Source organism: Agelaius tricolor, unplaced genomic scaffold, assembly GCF_023055355.1.
Source record: "Agelaius tricolor isolate 1412-34295 unplaced genomic scaffold, bAgeTri1.0.p SCAF_6, whole genome shotgun sequence".
NCBI lineage: Eukaryota > Metazoa > Chordata > Aves > Passeriformes > Icteridae > Agelaius > Agelaius tricolor.
Genome location: NW_027269266.1, coordinates 34,695,554 through 34,721,296, shown reverse-complemented (window position 1 = coordinate 34,721,296; position 25,743 = coordinate 34,695,554). Strand labels below are relative to the sequence as shown.

Sequence of the window (25,743 nt, the reverse complement as noted above, 5' to 3'; positions counted from 1 at the left end):
GAGTACATTTGCAAAAAGGTGCATAAAATTAGTTTTTCTCTTGATAAGTTTCCAGATTCCCCTAACTGTGGCAAGTGCTCCTCAACATAGTGAACTTCCCACAGTTCCTAGGTTCCGCACTGCCGTCATTGCAGGATGAGGCATGAGGGAAAAGAAACTGCATCCAGCTGTTTTAAAGCAGAGCTTTTCAGTCGGTAATGTCTATCATACATCTTCTTTTAGGTCCTATTTCTCATTTCTTACCTAGCAGTCCTGGCCAGGAACGGTATGATATAGGTTTTGAGCCCCTAGTTTCGGTATGCTTTGAACGAAAATCTCACAGTAAAGTCAATCGGTCAAAATCAATCTCTGTCCCATTGACTGTATTTTATTGACTTTCTTTTTCTTTTTTTCTTCACTTGACTCACTGAATACCATAATAATTTTTGCCATTCCTGATGACTTTCGTTACAATCTTTTCAAGACAATTTTATGGCATGTTTGCATTTGAAACTCGTGATTCCACTACTTTATTTGGGCTGCGAGCCCTACAAGTAACCGACTTCTGCATTGCCGCTGAAAATGACAATTAGGATACTCATAGGTGTAGTTATTGTTTTCTAAGCATTCCAGAAGAATTTTATGGATACCATACAGGAGAATTGAACCAGTAGAATTTCTTTATATGTTTGGCAGGATGACAGATATGCCGTAAGAAGCATTATACTGTCTGATAAATTGCATTACCAAGCACTATTTCTTATAGGTTCTGTCTCTTTAAAAATGCAGTCTCCTCTATTTGCCCTATTAATTGTTGATATGTTGCCATCCACGAGACAAAAATTAGAGCTGTAATTAAATAATCATGTGATGCTCCTTAGTGCCAGTGAGAGCAAACTCATTTTTCCAGGCCCTGATGGTCACTGATTATTGTATTACTACTGGCTTGCTTTATTTTTTTTTAATGGCTCTATATTGCTGGGTTACCTAACCACTGCCCTTCTTTTCAAAATTAAAGGAATTGAAGAACATTAAGTCACTTAATTGGCCAGTAGTCTGTGGGGATACAAAGTAGTCATACCTTCTCTGCTTTTTGGTCACTCAATTGGTTCTACTGGGAGAACTACATCAGTGGTGTGGTTGTGTGCCATTTAATTTACACTGGTGTTTTGGCTGGGATGGATGCATATAGGGAATGCCAGGAGAATTACAAAAGGAGCAGGGTATTAAAATTCAGAAATGATTAAAATTGAAATAAAAGGATGCTGCTGCTTTGCCAGTACTCTGGCAGTCATAATGACACATAGAGATTAGTTTCCACCTTCATCTTTTCCTTCTTTCTCATTTCCTCTTGTTTATTGTTGACACATTTTCCTTATGTCTCTGCTTCTCAGCGCTTTTTTTTCACTGTTACATATTCCTACTTTTTCTCTTTCCTTAAGCATGGAGAAGCTTACTTAACCTTATTATAACAATAACAGAATAGGTTATTAATATTTAATATGCACATGATTAAAATTTCTCTCTTAAACATAGGTCAGCTCTATTATTAACTGACATGTTATTTTTCATTAAAAATTTTTATTCTGCCCTTACGGTTTCTCAAACACCCTTTACTTTGGTGGTGATTTAACACATAATGTTTAGAAAACTGTGTTAGGCTAGTGAAAAAAAAGAACTTACCAGTCATGGATAATCAATTATGCATGAATTCAGATATAACAGATGGAAACTGGTGAGTTAAAGTTTCTCTTTAGCTTCGTGATTTTTTTGTTTTGTTTTTGTGACACCTGTCTCTTATGTATAGATAAACATCTAACATAGCATACTGCTTTTCATGCATCTTTGTGTTTTTTGCTTTTTGGGTTCGGGTTTTTTTTTTTCTTTTTGGTTTTGTTGGTGTGGCATAAACTTATTTTCCCCTGTTTATAACTTACTATTTTTAATTTGTTTGTCTGTGAGCATTTCTATACTGCCTGCCTTTTCTAGGACTGAAGTGTCCTGTGATGAAGCAAGCATTTAATCTTCTAATAAACTACACAATGTAATTGGACCTTAAAATTGTGTCAGCACGATATTTTAAATTATAGGAGTTCATTTTTGCCTTCAGCTGCTCATGGACTATAGTGTTATGACATTAAAGCAACAGGGTAGACTGCGGCTGGGCATATGTATTCATATATGCATATATGCACATTCTTGTGATTGTGATACTTATATAGGCGTTCCCTCCAAAGGCATTAATTAAATTTCTTTCAATCATTTGACAATGAAGTAGATTGCTTTACTGCTTTTTATTAAAAAGTTCAGTATGGACTGAGCACAATACTTCTTTTGGTCATGGAAAAAATTTTACAGAACTAAATCAAGCAAAAATGACAATAACTCTTTTGATATGCCCATAGCAATGACCACTTGGTATTAAGTAAATGAAGATCTGAATATGTTTTCTTTTTCCTTTTATACAAAAGTATTTAAAAGAGTTTTAAGCATGAACTTAGATGTGAGATGTGTTTCTGTGTAGTTCATTCGTGGCAGCATATTGAGCAATTCTTGTATTTGAAGGTGTTTGAAAAATATGGGGGTAAGTTGATTTGGATGTTATTTTTCTACAACTGTAATAATTTGGAGCATTTCTTCACCTGGCCCCATCCACTTTGGAAGTGGCACATTTGAACATGTGGTGCAGAGAGGATTTCCATCTGTATATCCATAAAGGAAAAATGAATTGAGAGAATGCACTGCATCTTTCATGAGCAGAATATTCCAAAACTTCTCATTTTATGAAGATTTGTGAAGGAAAAATCTAATACAGGAAGGAGTTTGTAGTATAATCTGCCAGAAGTAAATTACAGAGAAGACATCTTTCCTCAGATATTTTTGTATTTAACACAGGAACTAACTTTTTACACACCTGTTAACAGCATTTCCTTCAAGTGTTTTCATGAGTATAAATTACTATCATAAATATTAACCAAATTTTGCCCTAAAAATACTGTATTCTAGTGAGTTTCCAGCTGCTGCTCTCCATCTCAGTTTGTTTCCATTGTAGCCACTTAGCAGGAAATCTAGAAACATGGTTGCTTTAAGAAAATATATACATCAAATACTTAAATATATGTTTGTTAATTTCTCTCTTTGTATGTGTGTGTGTGTGTGTTTGGTTTTGGTTTTTTTGGTGGTTTTGTTGTTTTTTTTCTACATCAGAACAAGTATGTTTAACATTTTGAAGTTATTTGGTTTTGCTTTATGTTGTTTGCATTAAACTAAGCATACTCTGACACATGTATAAATGACCTTTACCTTAGTGACACTTCATATGCTAAACCTTTTTTAGTTAGCACCTGGTAATATTAACAGGTATCTTGTTCCTTAAACGAGCTGTGAATATTAACAGCTAATTCCTCCTGAAAAGAACTAAAAAACTCATTAATTTCATCTTTGTTACTGTGGAATCATCTGAGTTTGAGACTGGAAGGAGCCCTAGAAGAAAATGCTAATTTGGCCAAAACCACCAACTTTCATTTTGTTTTACACCAAACCACACATTTTGCATGTATTTCATGCACAGTGAATATTGACTCCTGTCAAGTTTGGCCGTAATTAGATGCACAGTTTTACTTAAAAGGTTTTGAACCGTACAAAAAGTGCAGCAGAACATGTGCAGAGTTCTGAGTTAATGAAACTGGAAACAGGACATTTCATGTGGTTTTGTGTTTCATAATGAAAGTTTGACATAGTTCAATTCATCAATCAGTTCTAACCATTTCCTTCGACTTAAAACTCTTCCATGTTTTCAGTTTGTGTCACTAGATTTTTAGTTGTATTATCAGGTCAGTGACAGAGATGATTCTTCTGTTGGTGAAGAATCCCTATGTAAAAACTCACCATGGTTTGAGCTCTACAGCACGAACATCTAAGTCTACATAATAATATTTTAATCATCCTCTGTAGGGCTAAGTGCAACAGTTCAGACGTTTTCTACCGTAATGCACGGCTTTGCTTGGGCTGTGTGAAATTCATCCCTTCCCAGAATTGTTGGATCAAATTTCTGTATTTGTAAAAGCATACTAACTGGGATAGAAGCACAGTGGTTGGAAGTGAGGGAAAATGAGTCACAAAATGGAAAAAAAAGCAGAACCAGTCAAAAAATTGCAAACAACATTGAAAAACACTTAGGAGATAACTTGCTGTAACTTTCCTTTTAACAAGTAAAAATAACAGGAACTGTGGCTTTCTGTGTCCAGGGATCATGATTTACATACTCTTAAATTAATAGAGCTTCTCTTCAGACACATCCCTAAAATAACCACTTATCAACTGACTCTTTTAGGTAACAATTATATGCCCATCTCATGCCTAGGAGTTATCTAGTGCTGTGATGATGAGGGAGCAGGAACCACTCTTTTTTCATCTCTCAGTGTCCCACATTAAGCATCTTCACATGAAAGACCTAAAAATTATACCTCTGGGTAGAAAGCTGTGAAATTAGTGACCTGCTGAAGATACATTTATGACATGGGAAACTTGACTGATCCTAAGATGCCAACTTTCCTCCTTTCTTCAAGCTGCCTAATTGCATAAAATATTATTATATAAAGCTCTATTGCATTTTTTAATTTGTTCTTTTTTGTGGAAGTTGTTGGCTGTAGTTGCCACATGGAAATTACAAGCATGACTCATCAAGGTCCTAGTCTAGTGTTAAGGATGGAAGAGAATACGGTCTTCAAAATGCTTTTTTTAAAGTTGGAGCTTTTTATTTGAAGTGGTTCTAAAGTCCACAGTCATAAAACATACTGGCTTATATTAAATGACATATAGGTAGTGTTTGTGGGAGTTTATGTCCTACTATTGATAGCAAAAACTGAACTCAGTTTGTCCACATAGCAGTCAAGAGACTGTGCAACTACAGAGTAAGATTTATGTGATTAACCACTAAAATTGATTGCTCTGATCTTTTTATGGGAAAGTGGGCACCTCTCTATTACAATTTTAAGCAGCTAAGATTTCTTGTGGCAACCAGGGGTGAAAGACTCACTTTTCTCATTAGCTCTCTTGTTCACCCTTCTCTACATCATGCCAAACAGATTTGTTGGACTTTACTCCATAATTTTCTTCCAGCATTTTGCCTCTCTGTGACTCACCAAGGGGTGAACTGAAATAACTGTTGGGACCACATCTGCAGAAGTATGTATTTACTTCAGTTGCACAAGCATCTTAGTCAAAATAGACATACAGCTATGAAATCACTTGCAAAAATGGTGCAGTAGTTTGACTAAAAGTAACTTGTTTTATCCATAATCACATTTTGCATATTCTTATTCAACTCCATTTTAAAAAAAGATTCCATGATTGAAGTACATTGCTGATAATATTTGCAGGAGTAAACGAGCCTTGTCACAGAGGCAATCAATAGGGAGATGTCTGTTTGTATATGATTTTACATATCTGCAAGCTAGCTGAGACATCCAGCTAAAAAATGCTGCACCATGGGACACTGTGTAGATATCTGATACTTCCCAGGAGCCTTGGGGTCTGTAAACTAATGAATGCACTACATGTAGCCATATATGTAGGTTTTTCACCTCTGACAAATATGGTAAGGATAATTTACTTCACTTAATAACCAATTAAGTGCAGTTCAATACAGCTGACTATCGTAGGTTAAATATTCATTTTACGTAACTGTTTCAGGACATGGTGTGTGAGAGAACACAAACGAGCAGAAATTGCTCATGCAAAATGTGAGAGGGGACGACAGCTTGTGTGCGATGCCTTTCAGTGCTATGAATTTCATTTCATAGCACTTTTGCTTTTTGACAGGCATCCTATCCAGGCTGGGGCAGGTTGCAGTCAAAAAAATCTAGGTTGGTATGTAACTTTTGAGTTCAGCGTGGGGGAGGTCGCAGAATGCTGTGATTCACATTGGTGTGCATCGGATTCTTGGGTCGTATGTAAATTGAGATTGCCGCAGTCAGGTTGGTTGAAGCATTTGAGCGGTGTCAGGCACCTATTGTTGTTCAGGGCAAAGCGAAGGGGAAGTTGGTCTGAGGAGACTGAAAAGCAACTTTAGTCCGAGGTGCAAAACTTGTAGGGCTATGGGACTGTGTTGGCACAGCAGTGGTGATGTGCTGAGGTTTGCACAGGTAGACGTGGGAAAGGACTGTGGGGTGCATCCTTCCCCCTCAGCCAAAATAGGCACGAGCCCTCCGGGGCATCACCCACCTTCTGGCCACAGATGTTTACCTTCAGAAAGCCACGGAATGGTACTGCCATTGCCTTGCTGTCCAGCAGTACCATTACCCATAGATGTGCGCCTGTCACACCCTGCAGTGGGGGAAATGCACTTAAATTCCCACTGAAGAGAATTGTCCTGCTGTCCCGCTGCTGCTGCATGGCTCTGCATCACCTCCAGCATGGGATGGTGCTTACAGGTTGCCCAAAGGGCTGCAGCATTGTCAGAAGTACATATGTGTAAAAGCCAATCAGCCTGATCTCCCCAAAGAAATCTGATAAAAGAGAATACACAGCCATGCTGGTTTTGCTCTGCTGCCAGGTCATTTCTGTTTGCATTGCACAAGAGCCAAGCCTCAAGATTTGGGCCCATATTTCCTAATTTATTTTGAACAAGAAAATATTGGAACAGAGACCTTAGGAGGCACTGAGGCAGCATGCCACACTGGAGAATTTGTTTTGCTTTGCAGCTACTGAGACTGCTGCTCGAGAGTTAATTCACCATGGGGTTGAAAATACGCAGCCCAACTTTTTAAATATTTGTCTTATTTCAAAATATGCTCGGGCAAAATGCATTTATATATAATAAAAACAGTGCAACAACTTTATTAAGGATTAATAACCTTTATTAAGCATATATTTGCCTGCTGTACGTTGACTAGAAGCTATGAAAAATGTGATGTTACTATTGCCGCGTGTTTAAATGATTGCCTGCATATGTATCCATGACAATATCTATTCATCTTCTGTTCTTTATATATGTTTTTATTATAAATATCTTTATTCTAGCTGAACATTTTAATATCAAAGTTGACACAGTGAAGTGCAAATTGGAATAGGTCAAATGAAAATCAGATATCTGTATCTTGAATTATTTCCAAGTAGTTCGGTATTGATAAGAGATATCTGATTGTTGTCTGTCAAGACGTAGCAGCCTTCCGTAATTCGTGCTTTCTAGTCAAAGCAAGGGTTTCACGCTCAGCTTTCCAAGTCTGTAGTAAATACTTTACCAGGCATAAGTGGTGTATGGGAATTAGATTAATCCATGTGGTAGAGAGTTTATAAGGTTTAGTGCATATATGCAATTTCAAGAAGAGAGTTCTTTTCCATAATCATTTATCTCAAGCATAGGAAGCATATGCACAATTATATAATTAACAGAATATTTGTTTGTCAGTGTTTGGTTATGTGCGTAATAATATCATTATTAGGCCTTCTGTGCTCCTGTATTATCAGATTGTTATCTCCCTGCTCCTTTAATTCACCATCTCTGCTTTTTAGATTAATCACTTTGTTTTAATCCAAACAATGTGTTGTTTTGGTTTGTCTTTTTTTTTTTAACCAGGAACAGAATGATTTGTGAACACCAAAGCAAAAGTTATTTTAGAAGATTTTAATCTTTTGGTGTTGTTATTTGGTTTTGTTATTGTCATATCTGGTAATCATTTTTATAAGGTGGTATTTTAGTCCCAAATCTTGTTCCAGATCATATTTGCTCTATTCTAATCAGCTCTACATCTCTTAAATTATCTTCAGTGTCCTTATCCTCCATCATGCTGCAGGGAGCATACTGCCAGCTGAAACTCTCACATCCTTCATGATTTTCTTCTTTAGTGGCCAGTCCTGCTTACTGCTGAAGTTTAAGTTTACCTTATCAGGCTTTTCTGAAAAGGTTGAAAAAATAATACATTGATATTTTCCATTGTGCCCACAAAGTTTGGATTAAACTAGTTAATACAGTTTTCTTCCAAATATTCAAATGTATTGGGAAATACATATATATATATATATATATTTTTTTTTTTTTAAGAGGGACTGATGGATACTCTATCTTGTTGAAAAAAAAATTGGTTTCTAAACAAACAACCCACTAGACAGCTACCCCTTGATCATATGTTATGGAAGATGTCATCTACATTTTCCCTTGTTTTTCTTTGTGGAACATGTTTCTTTGGTTTTGGGTTTTGGTTTTTATTTTTCCTTTTCAGCAGTCTCGGTAATGATCTTAGTAAGCTTTTTCAAGACATACAACATAGGTACAACTTTTCATGTTTCATACATATGCCACCTCCACTTATTCTGCTTTGAATAATAGTATTATGTAACAGCGTATTCATTTTCCAGCCTTGCATTTCTTTGCTTCTGAGATTATAATCTATTTTATGCACTGCAGAATATGATAAATATTTCATGCATTTTGCCCTATTACCATTTTCTTTTTCCTGCATGTCCTATATGCTGTTTGTGCTTATTTTAGTAAACATCAATGTGATTCTTTACCTTGTCTTGATGCATTCCTCTTCTTTAATAATAAGTAATATATGTGTAGTGCAAAATTTTCTCTTCATAGAATTAATGATTTTCCTTTTCTGTGTTCAGAGGCCATACTATTTTGTGTACTACAGGACTGGTATTAGCCTTCTCACTCACCTACTTTTGCTGCTGCCTCATGTTTGTATTTTGTTGTTGCTTTGTTGTCAGTTGTTTTAAAGTTACTGCCCTAAACATTTTGGTTATATACCTGTTTATGCAGTAATTCATGTTTTCTTTGGTCGATGATGCAATTTTCCCTTTAGACATAGTCTATTCAAACACTATGCATTTTATCAATAAAGAAGTTTAATTTTTCCCTTATCTCGCAGCTTGTACAAACTTGTTGCTTTCAAGTTTGTCTAGTTGGGTTACTTTCTTCCACGTGCATGATGGGAACACGCCATGTCTGTCTCGCAGTTACTTGTTTTGTCAATACTTTACCACCTTTTAGCTTTCACCTTTCAGGGGTGGCTTTCGGTCCCGCGCTGCGGACTTGACACAGGGGCAGTTTTGTGGCGTGGGGATGTGGCATCTGGCCGTCCCGAGCCCGGAGCGATGTATCGCTCTCACCCACGGTGTGTTGCAGCTTGCTCTGGTTGGCCGCGGCGCCCAGCGGAGCCACCAGAGCCGCGCTGGGTGATGCCTTCCGCGGAACGAGGCCGGTTTCACTCAGCCTCGGCCGCCTTTCAGAACCGTGGCTGGTGCTGTTCTTTCATCCCTGTCGGTATCGAAGGCGAGGGTAGGGAAGGAAAAACTTCTTTCCCCCACATGGGCCGCCGGCTCCCCGGGGCGGCCCCCGCGGCGCGTCCCCACCTGCGGGCCCTGCGGGGCCGCCGCCGCCGTGCACCTGCCCGGTGCGGCCCGCGCAGGCTCCGCGCCGAGGGGCGGGGGCTGCGCCAGCGCGGCGCACCCGGCAGCGCCGGCAGGATATTGTTCAGCCTTCACCCCCGCCCCTCTTCCTCCTCCTGCTGCTGCGGGTGCTGCGGCTGTGCCCCCATGCCCGTCCCCCCCGGCTCGCCCCCTCCGCCGCAGGCCCCATCTGCCGGGGGGGGCGCGCTGTGGCGCGGGGCGGCGCGGAGCGGGGCGGCGCGGAGCGGGCATTGTGCGCGGCGCCGGCAGGGCCGCCTCACCCGCACCCAGCGAGCTGCAAATTCGTGCGCGCCCGGAAGCCGCACGCCCTCTTCCCCCGGCCCCCCCGCTCACCTACCGCCGCCGGCGGCCGCCCCCCCCGGCCCGGCCCGGCCCGGCCCGGCGCCCCCTCCCCGCTCCTCGCTGCGGTCCCCCTCTGCCACCGCACTTCTGCCGACCCCCTCCCCCTTCCCCGGCCTCCCCTCCCCCACGCCTCTCTCCTTCACCACCACCACCACCTCCTCATCCTCCTCCTCCTCTGCCACTTTCTCTCTCTCTCCCAGGACGTGTCGGATGATCCGGGGCCGCTGGGGAAGGGCTCCGGGCAGCAGCAGGGAGGCTGCGTCCTCCTCCCGTCTCCGGCTGTGGAAAAAAAAAAAAAAAAAAAAAAGCCGGTGGCCTCGGTGTTATTTTGTATTAAAATGAGGAGGAGGAAGAAGAAGCAGCGGCAGCAGCGGCAGCGAGCGGTAGCGGAGAGGAGGAGAGGAGGCTGTGAGCAGGGGACGGCGGCGGCAGCAGCAGGAGGAGGAGGAGTAGTGATGAGTCAACTAATAATTTAATGGGGACAGAAACAGAGAGGGAGAGAGAGAGGAGGGGGGGGAGCAGAGCAGAGCGAGGCAGCTCCGTCCGGGGACACACACACATACACACACACACATATCCATGTAACATCCAGCAACAACCACCAAACCGGCCTAAATAACAACCATACCCAGCCAGCCAGGGGAAACGAGAATTAAAAAAAAAAAAAAAAAAAAAAAAAGACAAAATACATAGCCTACCATTATTATTCTTTTTCAATTGTTACTGGGGTTTTTTTTGCTGGCTTGGTTTTTGTTGTTGTTGGCTTTTTGCAACCTTTCTATTTTATATTTTTTACCCCTTCTTGCGAGTAACTCTTCTCGGAGTTCCCAGATTTTCTTTTTTTTTTTTCTTTGCAGAAGCAGAACCAGTTTTTTGTTGTTGGTTTTCTTTTTTCCTTTTTTTTTTTAATTTTTTTTTTTCCTAATAGGATCGGTTTTTTTTTAAATTATAATTTCTCCCGGTGTTGGACTCGGAGGGAGTGAAACCTCGTCACTTTTTTGTAGTGGTGGTGGTGTGCCTTGTTGTGTGTTTCCTTCCTCCCCTCTGTTCTTTTTCTCTCTCCCCTCCTCTCTCGCTCCCTCTCTCCCCCCCGTCGCTCGCACAACAGCCCCCGGTAAATGAGAGGAGACAGGTCCTCTCTGCCTTTTTTTTTTCTTTCCTTTTTTTTTTTTTTTCCCTCCCCGGACCGCAGAGGCGAGATTAAAAGTGGCATTTTAGTGCCTTTTCCTGCAATTTTCTCTCCACTTTTTTTTTTCTCTTTTTATCTCCAGTAGCGATCTCTGGGGCTGAGGTTTCCGCAGAAAGTTTGGGGGCTGTTACGGTGTATATTTTTGCGGAGGGGGAGGGGAGCGGGCTCCTTCTGTGTGTGCTGCTCCTCTGGGTGCCTATTGGAGAATAATAGTGTAAGTGACAACCTAGAAGTAGACTTTCTGCTCTTCACACTGGATAGAAAAGCTGCCTTTTTTTTTCTTTGCTTTTTTTTTTTTAATAACCCCCTTTCTCACTTGATCCTTTATGCATTGGTTTTATTTTTGAAAGGATAGCTAGACTTAAATCACCCTCCACCTTAATTTAAACCTGCTACTTATTTTTAAATTATTATTATTATTATTATTAATTCCTCGTTTTGAGCGTTACACTTGTCTGATCAATTTGATCTGCAGCTCTGTCTTCCGTTGCTAAACCTCGAAAACTGGCTCTCTCAAAAGATATTTAATCTCTATTTTTTTTTTGTCCATTGCCATTTTTGCTCATGGCTACTCTGTTTCTCGCTATCTGTTTTTGCCCCTCCCCGCCTAGAGGAAAATAGCAACAAGAAAAAAAAAAAAAAAATAAGAGAATATTAGGGGAAGTAGTCCTCAGGTCTGCTGCCCCCCCCCCCCCCCCCACCCCCCTTCAGAAAGGGGGGGACCTAAAAACATCAGTCTTGAACTTCTTCCTCTTCAAGAGCTCGGGCTGCAAAGGAAACCTCCTTTGTTTTTGTTATTTATATGCTGTCAAGTTTTGAAGTGGTGAGTTTCGGGTCGGTTTTGCTAATTTCACTCAGAAAACTGCAGTGTTTCTGTTTCTAGATAAGTACTTTGCTTCTTTGTCTCTTTAAAAGGTCACAGGGAAAGCTTGGCCTGGATTGTGAGAGCCATATGGAACGGATAAGTGCGGAGCCTCTCTCAAATGTGATTATGGGTTTTTATGGGGGAGGGAGGGAAGAGGAGGGGAAAGGCATGGGGAGGGGGCTGATTCAGGAGGAGAGAAAGAAATAATATAATACCGGCAGCGTTACATCGCGACAAAAGGGGATACGGCACCGACTCTCATTCAGAAATTGCGCGGTGTGCCTGTACGTGTACGCTGGCTCCGGGAAACTGTGCCTTGAAATTGTGCTCTTCTCTCACTGATCTGTGATGAAAACTTGTAGTTGTGAAAGATGCCTAAATGCGAAACCCAGGGAAACTCCTGGCCTGGAACCGGCGGAGATGATAGGTCTTTCCTGCCACCCTCTCCCTGGGCAGGCCATGCTGGTTGTTGCTCATCACTATTCCAAACTGAGGTTTCAGTGAACTTTAGCCTTGGGCATGGAGTTTAAATGAGTAAATTAGGTGTTTTATGTGCATGTAATTTTGCTTTGTAACATAAAGCTTTTTACAAGATGACTAAGCGGTGAAAGGATGCCGATGGGTGGGTATTCTCAGGCCAAGCGAAAATGACCCATTTGGTGTTTTGGTTGCAGTCAGTGTATTAACTAAGTGGCGATCTATCACTTTTATTCACTGTACATGATGTAGTGCGATTCTGACTCATGATGACTAGATACTTTTTGTAGCAAAGAACCTTCCTGCCTTAGAGTACTTCTGAAGTTGCCAAAAGTGATCAGGAATTTCTTGTTCGAAGCTTTTTTTTGTGTGTGTTTTCTTTTACTCTTCCCCCCCCCAACACCCCTTTTTTTTTTTTTTTGTTTTGTTTTGTTTTGTTAATCCTCTTTTTCTTGAGATAGACCAGTCTCAGAATAGCAGCCCTATGGTCTGTTCGTGTTGTTAGAAACATCGGAAGATGTTAACAGTTTGAATCTGTAATTCTTTGCTTAGGTTACACTTAGCACAGTTTAAAAAATTCTTTTTGAAAAGTGGCTAAAATAGGCATGTTTACTGTTCATGAGACGCATGACCTAAAACAGATGGGATAAAGATGAATAGTGAACCTTAGCTTGTCACCTAACAGCATAAGGAAAAGTAATGATTGTCTGAACTTCATCTACTTGGTTGCATTCTTGAGGTTGCTTGTAAAGGTTTGAATTAATACATTGCTTTTTTCTTCACTGTATCGGGAAAAACAGGGTGATGTTCAAACAAGAAAAAATAGTCTACAAAATTATCACTGGTGTGTATACTAGTGACATAGAAGTGTATATATATAAAGATTCCAAGATATTTAGGCTCTAATAACTTGGCTATGAAATGTGCAGAAAATGTACTGAATTATTAGCAATCTGAAAGAAAAGTAGCAATTATCCGATTCACACCAGTCTTTCTAAATATGACTTCCCCAGTATTACTATTTGTACTTGCTAATGTAAATACTGGTTCAAAGATTAATGTCTGTTGACCTGTCCTTAGTGATTATATTATATATATATATATATATATATAACATAATTGTCTGTATAGTTATACCTTTCCCTGTCAGGGATAAAATACCTAACAATCACAACAGTATTGATTAGTGAAATCATAACCAGAAAGATGCCTTTGCTCTCAGCAAGGTTTTTTAATATAGTTGAAAAACAGGTTCTGATGAGTGGCAAAAATCCTTAAAACTTACTCTGTTATGCTGTAGGCTTGGACGATTTTTAGTGATTTAACTGTAATTGTTATTCATGGACAGAGGTTTCAAAAATTTATAAAAAGGGAAGTACAAGCATGCTAATATATACCTTTTCTTAATTTGCTATTGAAATTCTGGTTTTTTGGTTTCAAATAGCTGTGTCAGCATCACCCAGGTTTTGGGTTTTTTTTATATTTAAGGGCATCAAAAGTACTGTAGAAATTGTAGAGGATTTTACCCCAGCTTTATGTTTGGGGAGAAACTATTCAGTTATTTATCTTAAGTGAATAAACTACTTTGTTTAACACTTGAAACTTAATATCTGAAAAATTGCATATTTTGAACCTTGCAAAAGTTGATAAACTCTGTATAATATGGTTAGGAAACTCAAAAGCAATCCTCTCCCGCCACTGCTTTCTGAAGTTAAATGGCAAATTCTTTTCTAACTTCTATTTTTAAGGGGGAGAGGAATTGTAAATGGACAATAGTCTACATCTCTAATAAATCTGTTGCTTCAACTTTAGTTTTAACAATCTCTCTATTTTTGCTTGTCCATTTTATAATCAAATAGATCAAGAAATTTTTCATTAAAATCTTTCTCTCCACAACAAAAACATCCGCGAATAATAACAAACCTTTCTGTGAGATTTGTAACAATACCTGTCTTGGAGCACACACCTTGACGATCATCATCACTTATATGGGTTTTAGACTCTTTCAATTTTAGGAGAATATCTCCAAAGATTTTTAAAATTTTTTTAAGAGGTACTCTGGTTGGCTTTTAAAAAACCATTCCACTAGATTATGATACAATCTCTCTGTAAACTGGGATATGAGGTAATTTTTGAAGAATAAGTTTGTTTCTTTTAAAAAAGGCATTTATTTTTAGTTAAAATAGTTATCTATTCTTCTTTATGAGCTTGTGATACATATATATCTGTCTCTGTACATGTGCAGGCTGTGTACGTATACATATGCGCACACGTGTACAACATATATATTTTTTTTTTTAATCATGGCAGGTGATCTTTAGAGGCGGGACTGAGTATGGATCATTTGAACGAGGCAACTCAGGGGAAAGAACATTCAGAAATGTCTAACAATGTAAGCGATCCGAAGGGTCCACCAGCCAAAATTGCGCGCTTGGAACAGAATGGGAGCCCATTAGGAAGAGGAAGACTTGGAAGTACAGGAACTAAAATGCAAGGAGTGCCTTTAAAACACTCTGGACACCTGATGAAAGCTAATATTAGAAAAGGTAACGCTTTTGATAATTCTGCATTAGAGAAATATGATTTATAATATTTGGGGGGGAAGCATACTTTTGCAGACTCTACTTCATTTATATTTCAGGATTAAAATCTCCATTCTAAAATACTATATTCCCAATTCTGATATAAATCACTTTTGGGAAATGTAAGGTTCATTCTTGGGTGGAGCATCTTGCTTTTCAGGGTGGAGTCTGATTTTTGTTAAGGTAAAGGCTAGCTACTGTGATTAAAGCAAATTCTTACATTGAAATATAAGTAATTTGGTGCATTAATTCTTTGAGTAAGCGCTGGACTAAGAAACGCAAAAATATGTAAGAGTAAATACTGAACCCCCAAAACAAATTCTTCGCCTTTCCACCTAATGATGGTCCTATGATTGGAAGGGCAGCCGTAGTTCCATAGCAGTTGCAAGTTGGTTTAAAGGAGAGAGTGTAAATCTTTAGGTATCACATTGGAAAAGTCATTTATGATGTCAATCTTTGCAGTTTATTTTCTTAAGTACAATTCATTATTGAACAATGAACAACTTGGGTGTCATATTTTTCAGTGGCTGGTTTGCTGTAATTAGACATTTACACAAGGAAAAGGCACATTTAGAATCATTGATGTTTGTATATGGATGGCTTTTGTTTGCATTGAAAATACTTTTAATGGACAATAATATGCTAATTTTACTTATCAAGATTTGTAAGTCTTTTTGACCATGTCCTGCAGGCTTGCTAATTTAAATCGAAATATGCTGCATGTAATTTGGCATATATCTTAAAACAGCCTCTACTTTTCCTAGTATAATCAGTTATGTTTATAATCCAGATTTTTCTTGTATTTGCTAAGCAAAGTGCAAAATGCAACCAAGACTATTAAACGCACAAAGTTAGAAGGCAGAGGAATTTCATTGTGTCTGATGCATAACATTTATCGTACAATCATTTATTTTTTCCTCGGTTTGGCGAAAACAAAGAATATATTGATCCTGAAATGAACAGACACAGCAGTCCGTATTGTTAGATCTTTATCTATTAAAAATGGAAAAACAGCACTTCAGCAAATTCTTTGGCCTCTGCTCATGATTACCCTATTTATTGATTGTTTGCCAAGAATGTATGCATCTTAAGAAAGCCAGGGTAAGAGCATTAAAAATATAATTTATTACGGCTTTTCAAGCAGAGTGCATTAACATTGTACAGTGAAGCAGTGGGGCTGTATAAAAAGGACTTTCTGACGCCTGCAAACATATAAGTTCCATAAATTCCTAAATAGGAGATTTCAGCTGTCTCTGGTATTATGTGATATTTGCACAGCAAACTTTAATGCCAGGACAGTTTTAGACAAGGATTCTACAGACTTCAGTGCTCCTTATGGCAGACGTGCTGTTTACACAGACTCGTAAACCTTCAGCAAAAGCTCTAACACTGCCTTCAGGTTTAAATCATACTGTATTTTTAGCAGGGAGCACTGACCAATGCTCTCCCCTTTAATACTAGAAGGTTATGAAGTTGCTGCACTTGGAGGTCTTGCCAAGTACTAGCAGGAGTGATCAGCCAGCTGAGATTGTGCTCTCCTGTATAACATTTTTCACATTAACAGAAGGACACTAGTGACAGTTCGCTAAAAGATTTAGTGGCTTGATTTGTAGTCAGATGATACCTGTGTCGCACTACCGGGATCCACCTCTGTTAATCTATGCTGTGCCTCAAAATTTGGCCAGGAGGCTCTCCTGTGTTGTTTAAAGTACCACATTTCCCAAAATGCTGCAACTGAAGAAACCATGTACCCGGCAAAAAAAGGTGCTGATAAGCAGCAAAATACCTGTGTGTTGTGTCTGATCATAGCTTAACTTGTAGGAGCTGATAAAGGGAAAAACTAATATGCTTTAGCTGGTTTAGGATGTATCTGCACTATTTGTTAGAATGAAGCTTTGCTTACGCTTTATCTTCAGGAATTACTGGTGAAACTACTTAAGAATTTTGAGCCCTTACTCTGAGTCAGATGGTAGTAGGTAAAACATCAATTGTGAGAGCCTGAAAGGGAGAAAAAGCCCAAGAACCAAACCACCACCTTTTTGCAGATGAAATGTGTGTGTCCACAGCTTATTTAAAACCAGTGAAATAAACATCGCTTTGCATGTATTGCTTTTGCTTTGGTCTTCTCTCCCTTCCTGGCCAGTCTCACTCAGATTATAAAAAAAAAAAAATTAAAAAGAAAAAAAAATCTCCTTCCTGCACTACATGAATATTGGCAAGCTTTTGCTCTTGTGCTTTAGTCTTTCATGCTGAGCCTATTGGGCAAACTGGAGTGAGTTTGTGAGCTTTTCCTTGCAAGCCTGAAGAGGTTTGTTTGCCAGAGATTGGCTCTCTGGTGAACAGATGTATTTTAAATATACGTGCTTAAGAGGTATCTTTTTTATTGTGATTTCTTACTATACATTAGAGCACAAATCAGCAGATGTGGTTTTACTCTATTGTCAAGAGTAAAGCTTCCTTTTAGACTACAGCATGTCTGGTGCACCTTAGCAGGTTAGGAGGTTTTTGTAAGTCTAGAGGGCAGTGGTTATAGAGGCATTAACATTGTAGGACTAATTGGAGTTCCTGGGTGCCCTGTTAAAATAACCCTTGTCATCATTTATGCTAAAGATGATACCCCTCTGGCAGGCTGCCATAAGACAGTTCTGTACATCTCCTTTTAACCCTTCTCCTTTCTGTCATTAAGAGATCCTAACCTGTGCTGCTGGAGACAGTGGAACAGGATTGGAGCTTAAAACCACAGGTCATTGTGTCATCAATGTCCATCTGGGAGGCTGGGAGGGATTTTCATAAAGTCCAGGAGTCTGATTGCTGGAAGAGATTTTGTCCCTAAACCAGCTTGGGTTGTTTGTTACTTCTCTCTCTGTCATCAAAAGGGAGGAAAATAAAATAAATTAAAAGAAAAAAGAAAAAGGCAAAAGGAAAGAAAAAAGGTTACTTGCTTAATATTCTGTGCAGTGTATGGAAGGGTTTGCCATATGATGCTACAAAACTGGAAACTAGTAATTAACTTTCAGGCATGCCAAAATAGCGTTGTGGGATGTAAAGTGCGGGAGACAACAACAAGAACAACAAAAATAAGCCTGAACTGCAGGTACACTTCTTAAAGTGGCACTGAAGTAATGATTTGTTCCTTAAAGATGCAAGTGAAAGTAGTGCTCAATTGCACTCAGTGAATGAAGCACGAATTAGTGTTAACTTTTGCCTTGTTTCCTTGTGTACTCTTTTCAGAGTGAATGTATAACACACAAGGTGATTTGTTGTTGATGTTGAAACCAATTAAATATTTTTGGCAGGACTAAGAAAGTTTTAATGTTAACAAACAAAATTATGTGGCTGGTACTAAAATGGCTTACAGTGAAGACATCTGCAGTATGTATTTAGGTTCTCATGCTGCCTGCTACTCACAACAAATCAGGCAGGACAGAGAGAATCAACTTCTCTTCAGTCAACCTTGTTATTTCTATAGAAGGTAATTCTTTAAATCTGCATCTGATCAAGGGAGATAAATTTGCATTTCTGCCTTTCAGGGAGATGTATGTTTTGTAGAACTTTCTGGTTTTTGGGGAGGGTGAGGGGAAAGGACTCGGGGAATATGTTGATCAAATATTTGTGATGATTCTTGATGCCTCCTCTGCCTGTTTGTACAGGTTTTATTTACATAACTCTGTATAGACCCACCTACTCTACTATAACTCAACTTTAATATGTTAAATTTAATTTTTTTAATAGGAAGTATGCTTCCAGTTTTCTGTGTAGTGGAACATTATGAAAATGCCATTGAGTATGATTCTAAGGAGGAGCATGCAGAATTTGTGTTGGTGAGGAAGGATATGCTTTTCAACCAGCTGATTGAAATGGCATTGCTATCTCTTGGATATTCTCACAGCTCTGCTGCCCAAGCAAAAGGTAAATAAGATTATGAAATTGTACAATGAATTGTGTTTGTTTGTGGGGTCTTGGGGGAGGGGCGGGATTTTTTTCAGGAATGCAATGCAGGTTTTACTTCTTAAACTTCTTACAGATTCCGTGTCTGTATTTTTTTTTCCTTGATGTGTTTTTATTTAGTTAGTGCACATTTTGTTCATGGGGAATGTGGAGGTAAATTCCTTTTTTTCTTTTTTTTTTTTTTTTTAAGAAGAAAAAAGACTTCAACTCTGAATCATTAGTATGCTTATTGACCTTAATAATCTGCTCCACTGAGGATCCACAAGGAAGTGTAAAGCATATTTGAGCAGATGGACTGTTGAGAGTCAACTTGCATTTATGACTGAATATCCAGCTCTGTTTCTTTTATTTTGTTCCTGATGGTTTTATAGACTGCAAAGTAATTTTTTTTGTGCTCAATTCTTGCATTGCAAAATTCTTACTAATTTGTTAAGAGGAATGCTAACTATTATATCATGTCCTACTGAATTAATGGTAGCTTAGGAAAATATGCTTCTATACATATTAAAAAAATCTCTACTGCAATGCATTTGTATTATTTCATAGTATAGATAAGGCCTATCCTTGGTGGTGTGTGGGTGGGGGTTTTTGGAGGAGGAGGGGGTTGTTCTTTTGTTTTGCCAGATTTAAGAGGTTAGAAACAAAGGGAGTGATCTTGTTAAAATCAGATATTTCTTTTGCCCCTAGGAATTAGGTAAATCACTTTCTTTCAATTTTTCCTGCTTTTCTTGCCCACTCCCCCTCCCCTCCGAAAATTACAATCCTGCAGGGCTTATCCAGGTTGGGAAGTGGAATCCAGTTCCACTCTCCTATGTGACAGATGCCCCTGATGCTACAGTAGCAGACATGCTGCAAGATGTTTATCATGTGGTCACACTGAAAATCCAGTTACACAGGTAAGTCATATACCAGTTCTGGGATATGAACTGTTACTTGTCTGCTCTTAACTGTTAATATTGCTTGTATTTAATTCCCACTGTGCTTTGTGCTCAAAGTACAAAGGCTTGCCTAAATTCCTTTTTAGTTACTCTAATTCTTCTTTAACTTACAGTATACTATTGCAGAAAACTTTTATAGCTCTGATACATAGATTTTCTTTGGATATCTCATTAAAACTATATTGCATTTTAGTCAATTAAATGATGCATTACAAGAAGGCATTTTACATAAAGTTTACTTAAGAGAAAAATATTTTTGCATATCATGAACAGTACCATCTGTGTGCATTTTGTAAAAGAATGACTTGCTCTCACTTATTGTTGCTGTCTAGGTTCTTAAATTTCACGGCAACAAAAAAGCAAAAATGGTTAATATATTAATGCTTTTCATGATCAGTTGTGAGAAAGCATTACACCTTAAATTGTTTTACCAAGCGCATCAGAGCAGGAAGGTAGAAGTAACATGAAAAAATAGTCGCCACATGCAGCTGATGTATAATTCATGCATCAATACAGCAGATGTGTTGTATAAAGTAATTAACTAATCGGAACAATCAGGAGACCGAGAGCAATCTCCAGATGCATCTGCTTGATGCGCAAAATGAAATCTGTCTGTCTTAAAGGAATGTTCTGCAGCAGGATGCAATCTTGTAATAATCCCTTTTCTAATCTGTGTTTCAAATAGTTGCCCTAAACTAGAAGACTTGCCTCCTGAACAATGGTCTCACACAACAGTAAGAAATGCTCTGAAGGACTTACTGAAGGATATGAACCAGAGTTCATTGGCCAAGGAATGTCCCCTTTCGCAGGTACTTAGCATAACATGTAATAAATAATAAAGCACTATAGGCAAGGCTGATGTGAGATTTGAGATTTCTACAGACTGTAGCAAGTAGTACCCGTGGAGTGGATCTGCCAAAAATGCAAATGCATTTGACCACTTCATGATCTTTATAAATATGCCTGATTCATTTTGAACGTAGTCTTACAACATTTCCCATGGGGAGTCGTGAAAGGTTGTTTACACCACACTAAAATCATCTTACAGCAAACTGGATTTTAACTGGTTTTTGTCTGCAGTCTTTGAACTGCTTTGATGCAACTACTTTTTTCAAGCACATGTATTTCAAGATGTTAAAAGGCTCTTTACTTACTGCTGTCAAAAGTACTATTGAATCTGAATGCTTGTTAGATAACCTACAGTAGTTTTAAATGCTAATTCATAAACTGAGACAGTCTTTGGCATGCTATATGAGAAGGCAATAAAGAATAAAGCTCTTTGGGTGATATGTTGTTGTTGCAAAGAACCAAAGGAAAATCAGTCATTTATTAGTTATAATCAAAATATACCTAAACAAAAATGAGACCTCAATTTATGCGTTGCTAAATATTGAACTGATGCATTCTTCAAGCCTTAGTCGTATTGTTCTATTTTTGCCATTCTTTTTGTTCTTCTCTTGTCAAATTACTGCAAAGGCACAACTCATTTTTCTATGCAGTATGGTGTCCAATGATGCTGTGGTGGGAACATGGTATTTTTTTTACCTTTTAAATTATAGAATGTATTTCACTGTGGCGCAGTGGAGACAAATTCAGTATACAAATAAATGATGCTAGTTGTAGCAGGGAGGGAGAAAGAGAAATTAAGTGAAGGTATTTTTATGGGGATTTTATTTCTCTTGCTTAGAATACTGGAGTCTTTGTCTCTGAAAGACTTCAGCTAATCTACAGCAGACTACTCTCCTCCTCTGTCTAGTTTTCATGAAGAGATTAGCAGACTTGTTTCGCATCACTTTTTTTCCCCCCTATGGTTAGATTGTTTTCAGTGATGTGGCTCCAATATAGGAAGTTTTGAAGTGGAAATAATCAACATTATCTTCACTGGTTGCAAACCATTCCAGTAATATGTCTATGAAGTTATCTTGTATGTACCTACTGTAAAAGCATGTGAGCTTTTGCACTGTTGGCTTATGGAGGCTGCAGATAACTTGGGATTTTTCTCCATTTTAATCTAATAGTGCTACTTTTTACTTCATACTGATAGAAAGCAAATAATTTCTATTGAGGTGGAATATCTCATTTCTATTTGAACATTGTGTTTCACAAAGGAGTTTCTATATATATGTATATATAAAGCAGGAAAAAGCTTTTAAAAGGAATACTTTACTATAGAAAGTAGCCTGGTACAGGAAACAAATCAATAATAACATTCTTCTAAAAAAATTTTTTTCAAACTATACTGAATTTTTATGTAATAACTTTAATGGACAAAAAAAAATCTTCCTTAATAGCAGCTCTTCAAGTTAATGCTTAAGATGACTAAAACTCCACACTACAGAACTCTGATTTGGGACGGTTTGTTTACTGGTTTGTATTTCTTTATTTGTAAAAGAATATACTTAAAGCCCTGAGCTTCTTCCAGTTGTTAAAACTGTGCTTATTACTGTTGCCATCTCTATCTTCACCAGTGCTGCCATAGTTGGGTTGCAAGAATTTAAATAGCTTCTGCTTTTCTTTTTTCTTCAAAAATCAAATCATATTAAGCTTAAAGCACATTTATTTATTCTTACCTTTAGGAAAAATGTTTACAGTATTTGATCAAGAGCTCATCAGTCAGTCTAAGTCTTCCTGTTTTCCTCTGGGAGCTTGAGGGAAGATGAGTTGATCTGACAGTGTCCTTTTCACATAGTAAATTGATCAGAATACCTCCCATTTTCACCTTACTTCTAACTCCTTGTATATCATTCCTATGGAAAGGGCACTGATTTAAGAGTGCCAGTGTTTTATTAAAGGTATTAAAGTTTTTGAATTGCCCTGCCATGGCATGCTCCTGCAGCAGAGGTGAGAAGTAAGAGCTAGGCAGGGGTCAGGAGACAGCATTTATTTAGGGGATCCATCAAAGTGCCAGCATAGGATGTCATAGCCCTTCTGAGAGCAGAGAAGGGCTCTCTCCTGTTATGTTCTTCCATGGGTATAGGTGATGCCATGAAGTGCTTCATCATAAATGCAAACTAAGGCAGTGACACGGTACCATAACTTATTAACACTGTTATGGATATAATTTATTAACCACAGAAAAATTACTCAAAGTGGAAATGAGAGTAGTTATCGTTTTCTGTCACTGTCATTAGCAATACTCTGTTTTGTGTAGGTATGGAAGGACTTGCTTTAAAATAATTAAGCTGCTGTGCTCAATGCATAGCATCTCTGAAGCCCCATTTTCACTTAGAGTTTACTGTATTTTCTGAAGCAATCTTGAATTTTGTCTATTTAAAAAATTGCTCCTATTTGTTCAGAATACTGGCATTCTATATACTGAAAAAAAACTAAAACCAAGCCAACTATTTTGTAGTGCAGACATACTTAATAACTTGAAAATACATGAACAAAACTTTGAGAACCAGTCTGTTTCAATTATAGAGTCTTGAAAACTTAACAGTATTGTTTGCTAGAGACAAACAATATTGTTTGTTTATTTTATTTTTTAGCCATTTATTTTCTTGTCCCACTAAAACTTTGAGGTGTAAAGGTACAAACTCTTCATGCCTTTCTTGATAAAATACCACTGTGACTCTTGCTCTCATTAGGAGAGTTGAATACATAGTCCTTTTTGAAGCTGCTGTAATTCTCACTCTGTGGCTGTGTGGCCACCCCTGGAGGTCAGTTTTATTGCTCAGTGTATGAGCCCACATCATGGGGAATCCCTGTCAACATGACTTGGAGCGCTTAGGACGGCCAGGAGCAAACGCACGCCTCTGAATTGCTGTGGAATTTCAAACAGCCGTTCAGACATTTAGCCTCAAATTTTTGGTATCAAGCAGTCAAGGTGAAAGGACATTTCAAATTTTGCACGGAAAGCCCAAGCCTGTTCTGAATTATGCACTAAAGTGCGTGTTTTCATGCTTTACATCAGGTTTGCAGATTTCATTGCTATAGACTGGCAGCATGTGCAGATACCGACTGAAAGACTTTTTGCATTTGATACACACAGCTTGCTTCATTTCTGTTTCCTCTCCAGACCTCTTTTGATGGGGAAGGTAACTTGGAATTTAATCTAGGGCTCAATTTTGGGCCGTCTTGTGCATTCCATTAAATTGGTCTATCTCGCGAGTGGCCTAGATCTCATTTCCCTCCTGTTTTGGCTCTTCAGTCTCCAAAGGGTTGTAAAGAAATTGTTCTACCATCAATTCTTATTTCCAAACTCTTGCACAGAAGCTCTACTCTACTTTGGCCTTCTGGGATCTGCTCTAAAGTGATCAGGCAGGCAGGCAGTTCTGTTGCATTTACTTACTTAATGTTTGTCCTTCAATGTCTTGCCTTAGTCTTAGCATTTCATACTTCGCTTTCACTGTTTTGTTCTGTTTTATTTTTAGTGCAGAAGTTTCTTCTTACTTCCACAGTTAATAACTGTGAAATATTATTGAATTATATATTTATTCTGTATTTATTCAGATATTAATAAGGGTTTTTTCCTCTTTTGCTCCTATTGAATTACTACATCTTTCTCTGTTTCTCTGTGTATATATATATATATATATGTATGATATATATAGTCGGATCAACTTTTATGAGGAAGAGGAGAGCAACGTGGGGTATTGGTCTAAGAAAAGGACAGGAAATCCTTTTGATAACTCTAGAACAAACTCACCATGTGTTTTGAACATTTAGATGTATCCCTTATCTTCAGTTCCTGTAACCTTTTCCATGAAAAGATGATAACGAGCCACCTACCAAATGATGAGATTGTAGAGATTCATTAGTATCTGGGCACTCCTTTAAAAATATGGCAGTGATCAAATGACATTGACTTTTCTACTGGTATTATCTTGCCTGATTCTTTTTCTACAAAAAGATATTCTAAATGATTGTTGTTAGTATTCACAAACAGGCACTAACAAAGCACTGCAAAAGCACTTCTGAAGCAAGGTATTCTTTTTCTTACCCTGTAGTATCCTGAAATGTGAAGGTATTTGGTTGGGGATTTTTTTCCCCTCCCTTTTGCTCATCTTTTGAGACTGTTTGTATCTAGTCTGACTCTCAGGACAACCAGGAGTCAGTACATTATAGATGAGAAATTCCAGGCCTGATATAGAGTACAATTCTAAATCTCAATGGCTTTTTGTTCAATATTTTTTAGGGGACATGCAGTATTTAAAAAAAATATATCCAGAGGCTGTGATACTTGGGGACATAGTAATTTACGGACTATTTAAAAATTTTTGGAAGATATTTGTGTGTTCCCCCTTTCCCCCGCCTGCAATGTCATTTACATAATTTTGCTCTTGGTGATGAGGGAATAGCGTTATTTCAGTCAGAGGGATGTATGCTTGCATTGCATGAAACGTATGCATACACAGTACAAGTGCTGGTACGATACCCAAGTCTGCATAGTTTTGCACTTGTGACAAATATAACTATTCTGACTGCATTTTTAACAAGCTTTCATCCTGTAGTGAATGATTCTCTTCACCTGACATGGGCATGGTATAGATCATATACTTTCCTTTCTGTTCAGATACTCTGCCCTGAATTTGCATGCTGTTTTGTTCAGACTTTATATGATCTGGCAGAGACAACAGACAGAAAGCTTTCTTGGAACATCAGTGTTTCTCAATTCACCTGATGTGAAGGCACTTGGCCATCATAGCAAATAGGCAGCTCAATAGAAATCCTCTCACATTTCCACTGCTGTTCTGATCTACCCTTCCAAAATCCTAACCAAAAAAGTTGTGTTTGCTAAAATTAAAATTTCTGTACCTATAGATAATCAAGAAATGAGCTATTAAGGGTTGCCAAAATATATACTTTTTATGAGCAGTTTTTGATTCATGCTTTACTAAACCAAAGGTCTTGTTTGCCCGCTCCCCTTTCAATTTTACCTGCCTAGACCTGAGATCAAGTCCTTGGATTTCTTTGTTGCTTGTAAGTCTCTTCTGTCTTCCTCCCTTCCCCCAATAATTAATAACCTGAGTAAGGAATGCAGCTCTTTTTTCTGCTTTAGAAGTT

The 25,743-nt window shown here is 38.4% G+C and overlaps 1 protein-coding gene across 7 annotated transcripts in view; it reads left to right on the top strand.

The window, feature by feature from the left end:
* The window catches only part of SATB1 (SATB homeobox 1), a 92,035-nt gene that overhangs the window by 7,072 nt on the left and 59,220 nt on the right, over positions 1–25,743 (top strand). For 3 of the 7 annotated variants that reach the window (XM_071429315.1, XM_071429314.1, XM_071429308.1), the window contains exons 2-5: positions 14,580–14,815; positions 18,584–18,760; positions 19,569–19,695; positions 20,423–20,546. In XM_071429315.1, coding sequence (XP_071285416.1) covers positions 14,605–14,815; positions 18,584–18,760; positions 19,569–19,695; positions 20,423–20,546 — 639 coding nt within the window. In that variant the 5' untranslated portion in view covers positions 14,580–14,604. The other 4 variants (XM_071429311.1, XM_071429313.1, XM_071429310.1 and 1 more) reach the window with 4 other exon arrangements.